The sequence below is a fragment of the Cinclus cinclus genome, chromosome 4 (assembly GCF_963662255.1).
Source record: "Cinclus cinclus chromosome 4, bCinCin1.1, whole genome shotgun sequence".
Classification (NCBI taxonomy): Eukaryota; Metazoa; Chordata; class Aves; order Passeriformes; family Cinclidae; genus Cinclus; species Cinclus cinclus.
The window spans coordinates 28,261,769-28,278,556 of record NC_085049.1 but is presented as its reverse complement, the minus strand read 5'-3'; the positions used below and the strand labels follow the sequence as shown (position 1 = coordinate 28,278,556).

At 45.6% G+C, this 16,788-nt stretch overlaps 1 protein-coding gene across 1 annotated transcript in view; it reads left to right on the top strand.

The window, feature by feature from the left end:
- The window catches only part of LOC134043491 (sodium- and chloride-dependent betaine transporter-like), a 34,013-nt gene extending 17,501 nt beyond the window's left edge, over window positions 1-16,512 (top strand). The window contains exons 8-15 of the mRNA XM_062491877.1: window positions 1,027-1,130; window positions 2,602-2,726; window positions 2,991-3,103; window positions 3,802-3,939; window positions 5,234-5,336; window positions 11,883-11,983; window positions 13,062-13,232; window positions 15,858-16,512. Of these exons, the coding sequence (XP_062347861.1) occupies window positions 1,027-1,130; window positions 2,602-2,726; window positions 2,991-3,103; window positions 3,802-3,939; window positions 5,234-5,336; window positions 11,883-11,983; window positions 13,062-13,232; window positions 15,858-16,004 (1,002 nt within the window). The 3' untranslated portion in view covers window positions 16,005-16,512. The remainder of the gene's footprint in view (window positions 1-1,026; window positions 1,131-2,601; window positions 2,727-2,990; window positions 3,104-3,801; window positions 3,940-5,233; window positions 5,337-11,882; window positions 11,984-13,061; window positions 13,233-15,857) is intronic.
- The last annotated feature ends 276 nt before the right edge of the window (window positions 16,513-16,788 follow it).

Below are 16,788 nucleotides of genomic sequence, written 5' to 3'. Positions count from 1 at the left end.
TTGTCCTGGGGGCTGGTCCCACCTGCCTAGGGCAGGGGGTGGCCAAAGGGTCCATCTCTGCTACCAGTCGTTGGAACTCATGCAAACCCTCAGTGTGATCCTGCTACTGAGATGAGGCAGAACATAGGACTTGGTTCATGTGGAATGTGTGTCTGTGCCTGAAGGGCTCCCATGTACATGCCTATGTGTGAGAAATCAGTGTGAACTTAAGCAGCGGTGCCTGGACTGGGATTCTTTGAAGGCTACCAAATTCCAGCTGCCTGGATGTTTGCACCTGGGGGCTGTTCAGGGGAAAAAGAGGATGAGTGGGGAGCCTGGAGACCATCAGAAAGGTGGGCTGTTTCTCTGCCTGCCTAAAACTCCTAGCTTTCCCTGGGACTGTGTGAAAGCAGAGCTGCAGCTCATGCCCACAGTTCAGCTCTCCATAGAGGAGAGGGCTGGAGCAGTGGTGAGAAACCCCACTCAGCTTTTCCCATGGAATGCCAGAGCAAAGGGGAACCTGGGTGTGTGACACCCCACTGGCTTGCAATCTCATCTCAGCAATTTTTTGCCCTTCACTGTGCACTGTGGACTCAGAGAGGTGGGAAACTAGATCTGGGAGCAGGGAAGGGGGTACACAGATTGTTGATCATACTCTCATTTGGGGTGACTCACCAGTGGCTCTGCAAGGAGATTAATCATCTGGGCCATAAAAGGACCACAGACATCTGTAGTGAAAGCTTCAGATGGAGCCATGCTATCAGGGATGCCATCTCTACCCTCAGTGCAAAGGTATGGGGTGGAGTAATGGTGTCACCTTGAGTGGGACGTGAAAATATTGTCTCCTCTAGAGCCTTTTCCTAAAGGGTTTCCAGTTCTATAGCTCAGTTTTCCCAGATAGGTATCCCAGATTCTCCGTTCACTGTAGATCCTCTTTCTGTCTCACAGGGTTTGTTCTAAATGACTGGAGGAGTTATTGTTGACAGGGAACAGCCATTTGTTTATTTTGTTGCCAGGTCTGGAGACCACTGACCTTCTCTGTTCCAGGTCTGGATGGATGCAGGCACTCAAATCCTCTTCTCCTATGCCATCTGTGAGGGGTGCCTGACAGCTCTGGGCAGCTACAACAAATACACCAACAACTGTTACAGGTAGGAAGAACCTGGACCTGAAATTTCCTTCTGGAAATTTTCTCAGATATCACAGAGCTGCATCAGAGGCAGGCTCTGTCCCTGGAGGAGACCTTGGGTCATGCTCCTGTGACTAACAAGCTGCTCAGAGTGCAGAAGCTGCAGAGGACTCGGCACAGGATGGAGAATGGCTGAGGGAAGAGAGGAGTCCAGAAAATGGCTTTAATAGTGCTCTCCTGCACGAGTCAGTGTGGAAATGAGAGACTGGAGGAGGGGGAGGAATGAAAATGAAGAGTGTCTCCAGCCACTATGTAGACAGCACAGTCTATTTTGACAGAGGGAGTGGGCAGGGGTTACATGGCCAGCTCTGCCATCACTTGCTAGGCAGGAGTGGTGGTACAAAGATGATGGCTGAGCCCCCTGTCTCCAGTGCTTTACTACCATCAGAGTAATGTACTGCCAGTGGCCTTCTGATCCTATCAAGGAGATTAATCATGTCTGTCTGGCCTTCTCCTTGCCCTTGGATTACAGATTTATTTTATCCATGGCCTGATGTGGAGCTCAGTGGAACCATCATGACCATTTTTGACACTCTCTACAGAACCCTGAGAAGCAAGGACTTTGCTATTCTTTTACATATTGCTTCAGCACAGATGGTAAAATGGAATTGTGCTTGGGAGACATCAATCATTGCTCCTTCTGTTCTTCGATAGGTGCTGCCATGGCTGTTGGTTGAGCACTTAATATTTTCTCCTGGCTCTCCCAAAATATTTCAGTCACCAATGAAGTGTGTGTGCTGACACCTTCCTCTAATTTCTTAAGTGCCTTGTGCTGGCAGCTTAGTTCTGGGTGTACCAGATGTGTCCACAATGCCTGCCTCATAGCAGCTGATGCTGTGGGTCAACTCTGGCAGCTGCCCAGGCAGGATCCAGGGGTGTGGGGCTTCCAGCCCAGCCAGCTTAGAGTGGTGCCCAATTTTCACGAGGACCAAGTGCACAGAAGTTTCAGGACAAGTAGAATAGCACATCCCAGCCTCCATCTGAGCCTAGCTAATAAAGTCAGTGTAGACACTGGCCTTGTCAGTGAGGTTTCTTATTATCCTATTACCCTTGTTTTCCTAGACCTGCTGAACCTATATGTCTTCTTGCTTTCAGATACTCCTCTTTCTTCCCTGTGTTTCCTTTTGCAACCTCTTTCCTCTTCTCATTTTCTCTTTTGTTTTTCCTATTCTCTGGACTTATGTCTTTTTTTTTTTTTATTGCAATGTGCTATGTGGTTGTGCCCCATTCCCCTGCTGTGCCATGTATAGTCCTGTAACTCTTGAACTCTAGGCTCTGCTCTGAGCTTTTTACTTCTGAGGGGTTCAAGAACAATATTGCTGTTTCTTGGTAGAAACCCTTGTCTAGCTAGGGAAGCTGAGCACAAACATGACCCTAAGAAGATCCATTCTGCAGCAGGAACCCCCCATTTCTCTCTGGTCTCCTTCCTGCAGGGACTGCATCATGCTCTGCTCCCTGAACAGTGCCACCAGCTTTGTTGCTGGCTTTGCCATTTTCTCTGTGCTGGGCTTCATGGCTCGAGAACAGGGCGTACCTATTTCAGAAGTGGCCGAATCAGGTATGTTTTTCTGGAAGACTTCAGAGCCTGGGGAAAACAAACAGCCTGAAGGGGAGGGCACTCTTCCAAGGTGAAACCCAGTATGTTCTCTACATCCTCTATTACTATGGGTGTCTGCAGGACCAGTACTCCTCAACACATCTTTCAGCTGTGGGTGGGCAAGGAGCTGTGACAATAGGAGCTTTGAAGAAGTATGTGAACTTACTGTGTGCTGCAGGTGGTGGTGTGAGGGACACATGTGGTCATCCTGTGGTCTGTTGGCAGGTCCTGGCCTGGCTTTCATAGCATATCCAACAGCAGTAACAATGATGCCTGTGTCTCAGCTCTGGTCTTGCCTCTTCTTCCTCATGCTGATCTTCCTGGGACTGGACAGCCAGGTACAACAAACCCCCTTCCTCATCTAACATGCAGGTGCCTGTCCCCACCCTGAGCATTTGCCACAGTCATTGGAAAGGATAAGGTGGGTCTGTGCTTTGCTGGTACCTTAAATAGATTCTCTACATTGTATGCAGCCCTTTCACACTGTGGGAGCTCAGAGCCAGGGCCAATGGCAGGCCAGTGGTTAAGTGGACTGGCATCTTCTTCCTGTGTGTGTAAGGATGACCCAACTACATTCCCCAAAACTGTGCAACCTGCAGACTGAAGCCCAGCATAGAACAGGGCAGTCTGGGATGGGGAATTGGGCTGTTTTCTCTCAGCTGCATCCCATCAGAACAATCCTTGTGTCCTCTCCTTACAGGTGTGCCCATGTCTTGCATCCCATACCCCTGTTATGCCAGGGGCAAACCCTGTGGGGTGCAGTGTGCAACTGTGCTGAGGGGAGCAGAGGGTGTCCTGCATATCCACTGGGCAGGCATTTTTCTCATGCTCTGCTCTGTTACACCTCAGCCCTTGTGTCTGGATAATCAGGCCTTTTTCCTCTGTTTCTGCTGGCCTTTGGTGGAAGCAAGACAGATGAAAAGAAAAAATGAAAAAATAAAGATTTGGGTAGTGGGAGGACAAAAAGGACAGTGAGAAGAAGTGCGTGCTTAGGAAAGGAGAGATGCTGATTTCTCTGACCTGTTTTCTTCTGCAGTTTGTCTGTGTGGAAAGCATGGTGACAGCTATTATTGACATGTTCCCAGGAGTGTTTCGGAAGAAGGGGCGTCGGGAGCTGCTGATCCTGGCCATTGCAGTCACATGCTACCTGCTGGGCTTATTGCTGGTCACTGAGGTGAGCAAGGAGTAGCTGGATTGTACAGCTGAGCACCAAACCTCCTGCTACACAGCTCTGGAGGTCTGGGCAGAGACAGCAAGCTTGTCTTCAATGCTGTTAATTGTCTCATTTCTAATGCATTAGCTGGTGTCTCTCACAGCTAGTGCTGCTTTGACCCTGTGTGACACTGGTCCAGTTACTGCATCACTGAGCCTTTCAGAGATCCTGGTCCCTCAGCCCAGAGAGGCTGCCTGACACATAGATTTGTGCAAGTACCAGACCTGGGAGCTAAAACAAGATGAGCAGTTTGAAAACAAGTTCTTCTAAGGGCAGTGGTCATTTGCTGGCTGCATTCCGCACAAAGCAGAGCAGCAGGAGAGGAGCCTGGGGGTACTGGCTGTGCCATAACCCTTCTGGAGCCCACGGGAAGCCTGTGATCCTGGGACCAGAGGGAGCAGAGCTGTGCTGGTGTGGTGCTATGCACACGGTGTTTGCACTGCTCTGCAGCTAAAAGCTGCACCTCTTCCTCCGTGGTGCTGTGCTGTGCTCTGTGTGTACCACAAGCTTGGGTGAGGATTTTGGCACTCCTGTGGTGCCTCCATGAACTCTGTAGTGACAGCTAATTCCTGTTAAATCTCTGAGGCACAAATGAATGATCCTCCAGCAGGATGCTGGCTAAGGATCTGCTGGCAACACCTGCTGTAATCATTTTGAGTGACACTGTATCTAGCGCCCTTCAGCGTTATTTGAAAGCATCTTTTTGACATGGAGAGGCTTTCTCTTGGAGAAATCACATGAAAATCATTCATGGGCCTGTACAGGTAGCTGATGGCAACTCTGCAGGGCTCAGCTCCAAGTCAGAGGCAGCAGGAAAGCCACATACCTCTGCCATTGCAGAACTTGGAACTTGTGCAGTATGTAAGGCTGGATGAAGGTAAAAAGAGGTATCTGAATATCCTTGCTCAAGATCACAATTTTTTGGGTGCAAAGTCCTGCATTACTACATGGTATTTCAAAATTGATTCTGGGAACTGCCTAACTGTTTTAAAACAACCAAACAAAACAGCTTCTGCTCTTACGTGCATAGAAGCCAGCCTAGCCCAGCAGTATCATAAAATGAGCATGAAAAACTCTCCGGCCACCAGGCTCGACTGTGTTTTTGGAACAGAGTGAGGGCAGCCCCAAGAGAAGGCTCTTGTCCCACCTGCTCTAGATTCAGTGTTTCTGTTGCTGTTCTTCTGCTTCCCCCACTCATTTTTCCCTGACATGGAGCAATCTTGCCATGGCTCTGTTTTCTCTACCTCTTCAACAGGGTGGCATGTACATCTTCCAGCTCTTTGACTACTATGCTGCCAGTGGCACATGCCTGCTCTTCCTGGCTATTTTTGAAGTCATCTGTATAGGATGGGTATATGGTAAGTGGAGGACAAAAATCTGTCTTGTTCTTTATCAAGGCAAAAGTGTGGGGTTGAGAAGTGAGAGTGGATAGAAAAGATCCTCAGGGGGCAAAGAAGTGCAGCAATTATGTTCTTTCTTGTCTAGTTTTCACTGTGTTTCCTTGCAACATTTCTTTATTGCTCCACATTTAGACTAGGAATTTTTTTTCCTCCTCTGTAAGTGCCTCATATTGAATTACCTTGCTGTTCTTCCCATCTGCCCTTTGAATTAGAAAATCAGATAGAGAGGAGTGATTGCTGTTCTTTGGTGTCTGTCCCTGTCTGCTTACATTGTGCATTTAGTTTAGTCCTGCCAGTTAATTTAACACAAAATTCTGGGATGCAAATTTGCTATGTGTTACTTCTGCAATGATTCCTGCTTCCTATTTTCCCAAGTTGTTATGGCACTCAGAAAAGAAATAGGAGGGACTACTTTGGCTCTCAGTAAAGTCTATAACTAAACTACTCAGGAGCAGGATAAAACTGAGTTTCATGAACTATCAGGAGGAAACCAACTGTGTGTTAGTCTGTGCAGTAAGAAGAGTTTCCTCTGATGTCCTATGGGAGATCTCTTCCTCACCACAAAGGCTTTGGTTCTTCTCCTTGAAGCTTGTGTCAAGGCTGATGGTTTTTGGGCAAAGCATCTTGTGTATGATGCAGAGCAGCTGCTCCCTCTGTTTGCTTCATGGAGCTACATGAGCCTCATTCCTGTAAGGATTGTGCACAGCTGTAGTAGATACCAGCTTAGACCAGACCCCACAGTCACACATCTGCTGGTCCCAACTACTTCAAGCAGTATTGCCATCATACCTCAGGGAAAGATTACAAACATAGCAATGGGTCTCAGTGGTAGATTCTCATAAAGGAATACAATAGAAGAAAAATGAGGAGTGATACTTTCTGTGAATGTTCTTCCAGGTTTTCAATACTTGTACAGAACCATAGAACGGTTTGGTTTGGAAGAAACCTTTAAAGGTCATCTAGTCCACCCTTGGCCACTTTCCACTTGACCAAAACCCTGTCCAACCTGGCCTTGAACATTCGCAATGGTAGTGTATTCACAGCCTCTCTGGGCAACAGGTTCCACAGTCTCAGGATCTTCAGAGTCAAAATTTCTTTGTATCCACTCTAAACCTCTCTTCTTTCAATTTACACTTGCTAGCCCTTGTCATGTCACTATAAGCCCTCTTTATATATAGAAAGCCTGCAACAAGGTCTTCCTGGAGCTTTTGTTTATTCCAGGCTGGACTGCCCAAACTCTCTCAGTCTGTCTTCACAGGATAGGTGCTTCAGTCCTCTCTCAGTTTTCATGGTCCTTCTCTGGACCCACAGCTCCATATCTTTATTGTTCTGGGGGTCCTAGAACCAGATGCAATAGTCAGCTTGCCCAGGAATTTCCAATGCCAGAAGTGAAATCTATTTATTTCTCTTCTGTTATTTTTTTTCCAGTTGACTTGGATAAGTATTTGTCATTCACAAAATGCTGCAGCAAGGAGTTCCATTGCTTTCTCAGGTGTTGTGTGAGCAGTCAGTCTCTTTTCCTTGTTCTGAGTCTGCCACCTGCCAAATCCATTTGGTGCCATCTTTGCCTTGTTATGGGCAGTCAGCCCCTGTGTGCTCCTTTTGGTGCTTATGGTTTTATAGATGTTACATTGGCTGTTGTGTAGTTGCTGATGAAGGGCTCACCAGTTTCTCCAAATGCTTTATGTATAGCAGGAGTCAATTGCTATTTTGGATAAACTCCTCTCTTAGTGAAAGGGTAACCAATCCAGCTGCTTGGTCTTGGGCTCCAGGGACTGCAAGAGAATTAGATCTGTAAGAGAGATTTATTTTAGAAAGATGTCCTTCAAGGGAAGCTCACCTGACACCTTGAAGTAACAGGTCCTGGCCAGATTTTTATTTTTCACCTTCTGCCCAGTCCTTTTGGGATTTAAAGGGACATGGAAATGCCCATCCATCTGTGACAGGATGGGGGTCACCATTCTAGGTCAATTCATTAAATGGAATTATGCTTTGATGTTTAATGCCATTTTGTAGTTACACAGGCCACTTGCCTTTTCTGATGACCCATGGAGAGAAGCAATGGCAGGCAATGAGTAACAGAAGAGGTGATGCTGCCCCAGCAGCCTCAAAGGGACATGGAGTAGTTGGGGACAGAGAAATGGCCCTTTTCCTCACCACCATGGGTTCATTTGTGCCACTCCATGCAGTGTGGTTTTACCCTCTTGATGTCTGTTTCACATCCAGTGGGGTGATTCTGGTCCAAAATGTAGTCAGAGGGCCAAGGTGAGGTGTTACAGTGAGGAAAAAAGTGACTAGTTGCTGATTAAAGGAGTTTTTTTCCCCCAGCCTTCGAATTGGCAGGGCTGAGCCTCTTGCTTACACTGTGAAGAATTATAACATTTCTGCTAACACAAATATGTGTTCTGAGTTTCCCCTCTCCCAGCACATACGCTAACCACCCACCACTTGGCAGCTTCCCCCTGCTGCCAGGCAGCTGCTCTCCCAAAGACCTGAGGATTTCCTCTGTACTGCTCCCTGCCTCTGCAAGGATCACACAGCATTGGATTTGCATCATATTCCCTAGAGGAGAATGCTGGAGGGATTCTAGTGTCCCTTCCACTCTCCCTCCCACTTTGGGACAGGCAGCCCTTTTGTAAGCAGTCATGGAGTTTGAACACTGAGATTCACAACATGGTGCCACCGAAATGGGCTGCAGATGATATTTTCCTGGCAGTCACAGCATGCACATTATGATTAGCTGTTCCAGGAGAAAACAAGGGCCTCCATCACTACAGGAGAGCCAGAGTTGAAATCATTAGGACTCTTTACACAGCTAGAGCAAACTGATGCCAGAGGGTACCCGTGGGTGGCTCTGGGGTAAACCCATGTTGTGCAGTGATAAATCTTTCCCTGTTTCTGTTGCTCACATGCAGTGTGTCTACCAGCGTGGCATGGCAGCCTCCTCCTGCCTGGATCCTGCCTGTCAGGCTTGCTCTGGCTCTGTATGCTGAATGCTCTCAGGTGCACTGGCTATGACCAACCTTACATGCTTTTTTAATTGACAATAAAGGGCCTGCTCTGTGTGCCTTGTACCCAGAGGATGCGCAGTTGTGATACCACCATGTCTCCATTGCTGGCTCTTTGCACAGGCTTGGTGCAGGTGTTGATGCTACAGGTTTGAGATAGAGAGGGAGCAGATAGAAGCTTGGTACTGTGGTGTGGAGCCATGGTTATCATTGCACATCTAGTGAAATGTTGTGGGTGAAATTTGATATAGATGAATGCAAATAAATATGAAAAGACAGAGATTTTTTTTTTTAATAGATTCCAAGGTAGCAGAACTGTGAAACTCACTGTCTTTTGAATATGGTAAAATTAAATCTTTGTCCCTTATAATTTGGGTCTCATTTGCTGTTTTTATAAGCTGCGTAAAATGAGAAGGGCTCTGTAAGGACAAAAGATAAGGATGTAAGCAAATCTCTAGGTTGGTTCATGTGAAATTTATTCCAGTGAATTTACATGGATAAATGATTTATCAGAGGAGCACACAACCACTTTGAAGGTATATGGGATTGATCAGCACAAGGAACTGGTACCAGCATTCATGGTTAACTGTTTGGTGGTTGCATCCCATTCTTCCTTGTCTTAAAATATTGGAGATAAAAGCAAACATCTTTGTTCACTCCAATAAAAATCTCTGTGGGGAAGTTTTGTGGTTTTCTCGGCAGGAGCTTTATCTAATCCTTCTGATGTGCTGGGAAGGAAGGGCACATTGCTCCAGTAGGTGTCCTCCAGCTTCTAACTTGCTCAAAAAGCCAGTGTAGAGTGTTTGAACTGATGGCTTCTCAAGCCTGATTACTTTTTCACCTGCCTGCGAAATGTAGACTATGTAAAACCTCCTGTTCATGTACTCTCTTGTAACTTTCCCCTCCCTCCCCCTGCTTTTCTGGGGCAGGGGTCAGTTACAAGGTATGTAAGTCCTGGCCCATCAGGCAGTCACCTCTGTTGTGATTTTATCTTTGCTCACAGGGACCTTCTTTAGCTAACATAAAAAGACTGGGTGAGCAGCTCAGACTTCTTCCACAGGCTTTATTTCTTCCATGAAGGGGTCCGGCAGTAATCTCCCTCTACCTGGGGCACTACATGTACTTTTAGAAGGTTTGGGGGGATCAAAAGTAAACCAATAGGATACAGAGTTAACACACTTTAACCAACTACATATGATTTCTTTGTTTAGGACAACCAATTGTAAAGAACCAAATCGAACCAATAATATTCTAAAAAGATAAGAGAGCGTCTACATTTTTCTAACATGAGTAATTTCTGAGTATGTGGTTTATCTGATCTCAGAGAGAATACCAAGGGGGTCTCACAGGGGTATCTGCAGAGGGCTTCATCTCCTATACACTCTCTGAGGATTTTCATGTCAGTCCCCCTTGTGTATCATCACATCACCCACTGACTGCCACAGTGGCCATGGAAATTTAGGACCTGGTTATCCTACAGAGAAAAGGGACAAGGTGGAGGCACATTATAATTAACAACATAAGTTGTGGGGTTTTGTTGGAGGATGTATGTATGTGTGTTCTTTTTGTCGGGCATTTTTGTATTTCTTTAACTGATATGTCTCTTTGACTAGATCCTGGATCCAAACTGGCAGGGAAACTTTATCTGCCATGGAGTTATATTATGAATTAATTTATCTGTCATATATCTGACATGACAGTGTGTTTCTGTGGAAGACACTATGCTGTGCTCATATTCTAAACCACAATTCACATGATCTATATGTCTCTTTTTCTCAACCTGTGGGAGATGTTGGCTTTTTGGCAAAATTAATTTTATATAACATGTCCTCTCATCCCCGATATATTTTCAGAAGTGCTATCCAAATCCTCATGATATTTACAGCTTGGAAGTTTGCTGGTGTAGGCTGGGCTCCCACACAAGGCTGAATGTCCCTTGATATACCACAGTTGCTTGTCTTTGCTTGAGGCTACTTGTTAACTTGCCAACTCAACACCAAGAGGTGTTCAAAGAACTATCTTCCCCCTTTCTCCCTCCCCCCAAATACTTCAAAAAGCTAGGTTTAAAAAAGATTTTCTGCAAGCATTAGTCATGGGATATAGAAAATAATGCAAAGAATGACAAAAAACCCCAAACCCATACATAATGTGATTTTGTAGAATTACTGTATCTAACGGAAACATATTATAAGAATTTAATTCTGAGACATAAAAATCACAAACCAAAATAAAACTCACCAAACCTCAAGCATTTACAATTGTGGCCAGTTCTCTAGGTACATATTTTGCCTACTCCATGCTTATGGCGTTGAGATATAAAGCAGCAAAATCTTATCACATTTGCAACTGGGAACTGTGGCCTGACCATGAGTTTACAGATGGGTGAACATCCCCAAAAGCAGAATCCTTCTTTATCAGCTAAGCCCCAAGATAAAACTTTAATAGGACAAATACAGTATTATTTCATCCCAGAGGTGCTTAACTGGTAACCCTTTTTTCTGGATAGACTAGCTCATGTTTTTTGTCTAATATTGTTGTCTTATTTTACCTGAGACAGTCTGGTAAATCTGGTTAGTTTTGGTTAGAAAGGTCCTAGGGCACCTTATAAATGACTTTTTGATTTTTCTTCATTTTACATGTCTCTCTGGCAACATTAGGCTTCTGATACTTGAAGACATCCCAGAGTTTATTGCAAGGTCTGCTGAAATCCATCTGCATTTTGCTGTCTCCTCTATGCCATTGCATAAGTTTGTTTTTTTTTGTTTTGGGTTGGGAAAAGTCAATGGTTAGAGTCTGGCTGGTGGCAGGACTTTTAGGCCCTTTTCTGAAGTATATCCCATTCCAGGGCACCATGAAATTTAGGTGGGTCCCACACACTGTGAACAAAACAATCCAGTAAGTGAAACTAATGAAAAGGAAGAGATCAGACCCCACCAGACAGTTCTCACTGGACAGTATAACAGCATTTGCAGATGGAAAGTTTGGCTTTCAGAAGAGTTTTAATTGCCAGGTTTCCCAAATTTAATGTTAATAATAAAATATTCTATGGAAGACAGGCTCTTGAGATGACAGGGGCCCTGCCCACCTCAGTGGTGATTCTTGACATGACTTCCCTGGTATACCAGCATGTTTATTTACAAAGAGAAGGTTTTTTTAGGTGTTCCCTAACAAACTCTCTTTGTTCTTTTAGCACTCTGGACTCACACAATCCCATATGCTTAACCTGCAAGAGCTTTCCTTTGCTGCTCTGTAAACCAGATACCTCTCTTCATCTTTCAGGAATGAAATTAAACTCTCCATCTCTATTTAGCCACAGATGGGCCTTTTCAATGCCAGAAAACTCTATCACTTGCTGCTCTATTATTAGGATAGCCATGTTTTCACCAGAAGTAAACACCAAGGATAAAGAAAGTTTGGGATCTGATGTAAACAGTCCTTGAAGGAAACAAAACCAATCTGACCTTTGATTTTGTCTCTGTGCTGGTTGGTGGCCAAGGTGCCAACCGCTTCTATGACAACATTGAGGACATGATTGGTTTCCGGCCGTGGCCCTTGATCAAGATCTGCTGGCTGGTGTTCACCCCGGGTCTGTGCTTGGTAAGTGCAATTATGACATCATGATATGTCACTCTGGGTCCCCAAATTCTCAGTAGAAAAGGCTTATTTATCTCCAAGGTGCTGCTGTAAATTTTTCAAACTGCTATGGAAAAGTAGAAGCTTGTCCATAGCTGAGGTAGCTATTTATTTCCCTTGTAAAGTCTTGTATTTTGCCTGGAAAATTAATTGAGCCTGAAAAACCAGCTGTTTATTGTGAAGGCAAAAGGAAGTGTGTCCTTAAAGTCTGGAGAAGTTTGGTCAAATTACCTGTGAATAGAAGACCAGTGAAAATTACCCTGTTCTGAAATACTTGCTTCAGTCTGTGTTCCTGGGACTTCCCATGGTTCAGAAATATCTATCTATAGCCATTTGCTTTCTATGTTATTAAATCTCTTCCAAAACTTCTATAACTGTGTTTAAATCAAATGCACCCAAATTCAGGCAAGTTCTTGCCTGTTTTGAATTTATGTCCAGTCTTGCTCCACTGACTTTTAACTTTTTCTCAGTCAAATTCTGTTATTGTATCTGATGTTGAGAGTTGTTTTCTTTGACCTCAGTGGGAACACAGATGATATCCATAGCTACAGCTTACAAAAGATTCCTAGTCCTTTGTCCCCAGGCATCAGCAGGACTTGAAGATCTGGGAAATTTTCAAACCAGCCCAAATTGTCTGAAAGCTTTGTAGCTAGAGAGCCCCAGGAGGGCAGAATCTGTGCCTGTGTGGTTCTTCTGGAGTGTTTCTGCTAGGCAAAACAACAATTCTTGTCTTTGATATGAATAAATTGCTGTCTCAATGTTGCTGGACCCTCAAAGCTGCTGCCAACTTTGCTTATGTTGAACTCTTCAGAAGCCTGAAGGCTTTGCACTGCAGAGATGTCTGGCCGTGGCTCTGAGAACTCCTAGTGCAGCCAGCATGCACCAGGCTCTGCTCACTGCAGCCAGCAAGGATCCTGCTGGCTCATGCAAGACAGAACACCCACTGCCACCCTTGCAGAGCAGCCAGTCCTTGCAGGGTGGCCAGGCTGCCGGGCTTGGCTGCCCCTTGGCTCTCCTTATGTTTGTGTTTTGTGCTCCCTAGGGTGTCTTCCTGTTTTCCCTGATCAAGTACACACCCTTGAAATACAACAATTCCTATGAGTACCCACCCTGGGGCTACTTGCTGGGCTGGCTGATGGCACTCTCCTCCATGGTCTGTATTCCTCTCTATGCCATCTTCATCCTCCTGAAAACCAAAGGACCCCTGAAACAGGTACTGGGATTGTGGTCACTGGGTGTGTTGTTGCTCCCCCAGAAGATTCAGGATGGGCCACAGTGAGGAAGTACATGGCACATTTCTCCTCTGAGAAGGAAAGGGCTGGTGAGAGTCGCCCTTCCCCAGAATGTTCTGTGGCTCTTGTGGGTAATTTGGAGAGCTTGGAGGGTCTCAGCACGACTCCCAGGCTGATCATCAAATGTCCAGTCTCCGTGAGGTGTGGCACCATCATGCTCAATGCAATATATAGGCATATATATAGCTTAGATATGCTATAGATACCAATGCAAACAAAGTAAAAAACCAGGATCTGTTTTGCCCTTACTTCTTGTCCCTTGTAGTCCTAGGTCAGGACCATGTTATTTTCAAAAAAGAAATTACCAGTAGTTATTACAGAGGACCTGCTCACAGAGCTGTAAAGGTCTACCCTGTGCCATGCCTCAGCCTGTCCTCTTTCACTGTAGACGTATTTGTCCTTGTCCTGGGAAGGACTCAGTCTAGGGAGATGGTATTATGGAGATGACACCTCACCCAACCCATGAAGAAAGAGCTGAGTGTTGTAGAGTACATCTACATTCCTACACAATTTCTCTTCCTGTCCTTCCCCATCCTCACTGCAGCTGGTTGGAGGGTGGGGTGGGCAGAGGGAGCAGGTGAACAGGGGATGGGAGCATCCCTGTGGCTGTGTTGTAGGTGTGACAGTCATGTGGAGTGGAAGACCCTGCATTGCCAACACATTCAGGGATGAGCTGGGTACAGGAATCCTTTATTTGTTCCATTGTCTCAGGGAAGGTGAATCCATGGCTGACATGTCTGACTCTGCACAGCACAGATGCTTTCGCTGTCTAAATGAGGGCTTGGAGCTGTCAGAGAAGTAATTGCCCACATGTCCTGCCTGTTAAACAAACAATATCTCTCACCAGGGGTAAACTACTTCAAGCCTTTAGACTGAAATTCTGCTAGGAATAGTGTTAATGTTCATTGTAGAACACACCTCAGGAACTGGTTTGGCCCATTTTAGATCAAGGTGTTTTCTGTTTGGCCTGGTTTACATGATATTAATTGAAATTTCCAGGGTCTCCTCAGCTACATTAGCATGAAGAAATTTCCAAGGATGCAGTTTAGGTGTGTGGGAAAGAATTGGCTGCTAAACCTGGGTTGATTCAGGGCAGAATCAAAGCCAGCCATGAAATACCTTCTAGGATACTTACACCTGTTTTTAAAACAAAACTTCTCAAAATATACCTGTTCTCTTTTTCCAGTCACACTCCAAAATTGCAGTGAATTAATTTCCTGACACAGATGTTTCCAGGAACAGTCTTTGAATATTGCAAACCATTCACTGAAAGCAAGTTTGTAATTGGTAATTATGATCAGTCACTACTACAGACTGATTCCTCTCGTTACACTTGACTGACCAAGAAACACAAATGTTGTTTCCTAATGTCCCTGATGAAGACAGCTCAATCTCCAAAGACTAAAAACTCACGATGAAGTACCCACAGAGCAGATGCAGACTAAGGTCAATTTTGGAAATCGTGAGGCAAATAGTTTTGAATAAATAAACAAAGTCTGATTCTGGTGTGCACTTCACAAAGAGTGGGAGCACTAAAATTAATCCAGCAAGTCATGGATGAATTGCCTACTCTGCTTGTGATGCACTCTGCATGGGAGTGAGCATGCACTGTCCTGAACAGCTTGTGGTGGAAAAAGTTAGTAACTGTGAAAGTCAGGTTTCAACTGGGAAATTATAGGCTGTCCCATGGAGCTGGCAGGTAGCAGGACATCAGCTACAGGATGGAAAGGGGGAGGAAACCAGGAGCTCAGGAAGTCGTGTGGCACCAGAGAGGCTTAAAAATGGGATTTAAAAGACCGGAAATTCACTGCAGAATCCCTGTGAGCCAGCACTTTTTAGTGAAGAGCTCAAAGATACTTTTGGTTTTTAAGAATAAACTCCTCAAAGTTGTCCCAGCACTACATACTCGTGTGTGGAACAGCCTATAGCACCCTGCATTGCACAGGACAGAGGGAGCTAAGGGCAGGCAGCTGCCTCACAACCCCTGCCTTCACCATCACAGTCTGTCTGAACGGAAGAGGGGAGCTGAGGATGGTTTGGGACAGGAACCAGTCTGCAGAGGGACTGCTTTGCCTGGGAAATGCCACTGAGGTAGGTATCACCTACCACCCTGTTTTGGATCATTGCAGGTGCCCAGAATCTGATGATCAGCCCATTAAAAAATCTTCACAGCTCCCACCAAAATCAATGGAAAGCTACTGGGTTATAGGAAAATAAATGGTTTTATGTTGTTTTTTCCCATTGCCACGGAAAATGTGTGTGGTGCTACTTGCTGGCATCCTCCCTCACCGTAGCAGGTCTGTGAGAAGTGCTGTACATCAGATTATCAGTCCACAGCCCGGATTTGAGCTCAGAGGCAGAATAATTGTCACTGAGAGCAGCTGAAGCGAACTTGCTCTCCTGTGTTTCACGGCAGTTTGGTAGGAGAGGAAGAGGGAGCTGGGACATTGGCCCTCTAGATGCCTTTGCCCCCAGCAATGATTGTGGATCACTATTGGCTGCCAGTTTGCTCATCTGCTTAATTAACAGCATCTTCCTCTCCGCAGCGACTGATGCAGCTGATTTCCCCGGCGGAGGATCTGCCGCAGCCGAAGAAGCAGCGCAGGGCGGGGCCGTCCGATCTGAGGCGGGAGGGATGGTCTCCTCCAGTCCAGGAGGTGCTCAGCATCACAGAGAGAGAAACCCACTTCTAAGGCACCTGGGATGTTTCCTTCATAACCCAGGCTGATTTGCTCTCTCCTTCCCAAAGTGGTTTCTTTTCCCTTCTCTCCTTCACGACTGTGACGGAAGCATCTGGGACAATTCGTCTGCTTCCAGCCAGCTGGTTGCACCCTCTGGAAACAGCATTTCTTTTACACCCTGGGGACAAGTCTTTCTGCCAGCAGCTGTGCAGGCTGCAGTACACTTTTGTCAGGAGTGCCCTTCAGTGGTGATACTGGTTGGGAAGAGCTAAACAACATTGTAGCAAAAAAAAAAAAAAAAAAAAAAAAAAAAAAAAAAAAAAAGACGTGCATTCATGTTGGGAGGAGGAAAAGCAACCACAGTGGTGAGGATGGTGAGAGAGAGAGAGCAGAGATTAAAGGTGTGAAGAAACCAAGTTAAGAATGCAAAAGCATGAAATGATGGGGCATTATCACAGGAAATAAGTAAATTGGTTCAGAAGTACATAAGAAGATGGAGGATGACAAAGGAAAGTGCATTATTAGGGGTCACCTCTGTACAGGGGAGAGAGCGCCAGGGACATATCATACCCAATGACAAAAGGAGGCTGCAGTGTCTGTAGTTACAGCTTCAGCTGTCACTGGAAGGGAAGGGAATGACAGGGTGCTCAATGCAATTGTAGTTGTTGATGTTTGGTCTCAAGGCAGTATCAGTCTGGAAAAGGAGGTGAGGAATGACTATCTAGGGGACTTGCTCTTGGTCAAAACTACACGGCCCGGTGAAAACGTATCTGAGAGTGAAACCAATGAATATTTG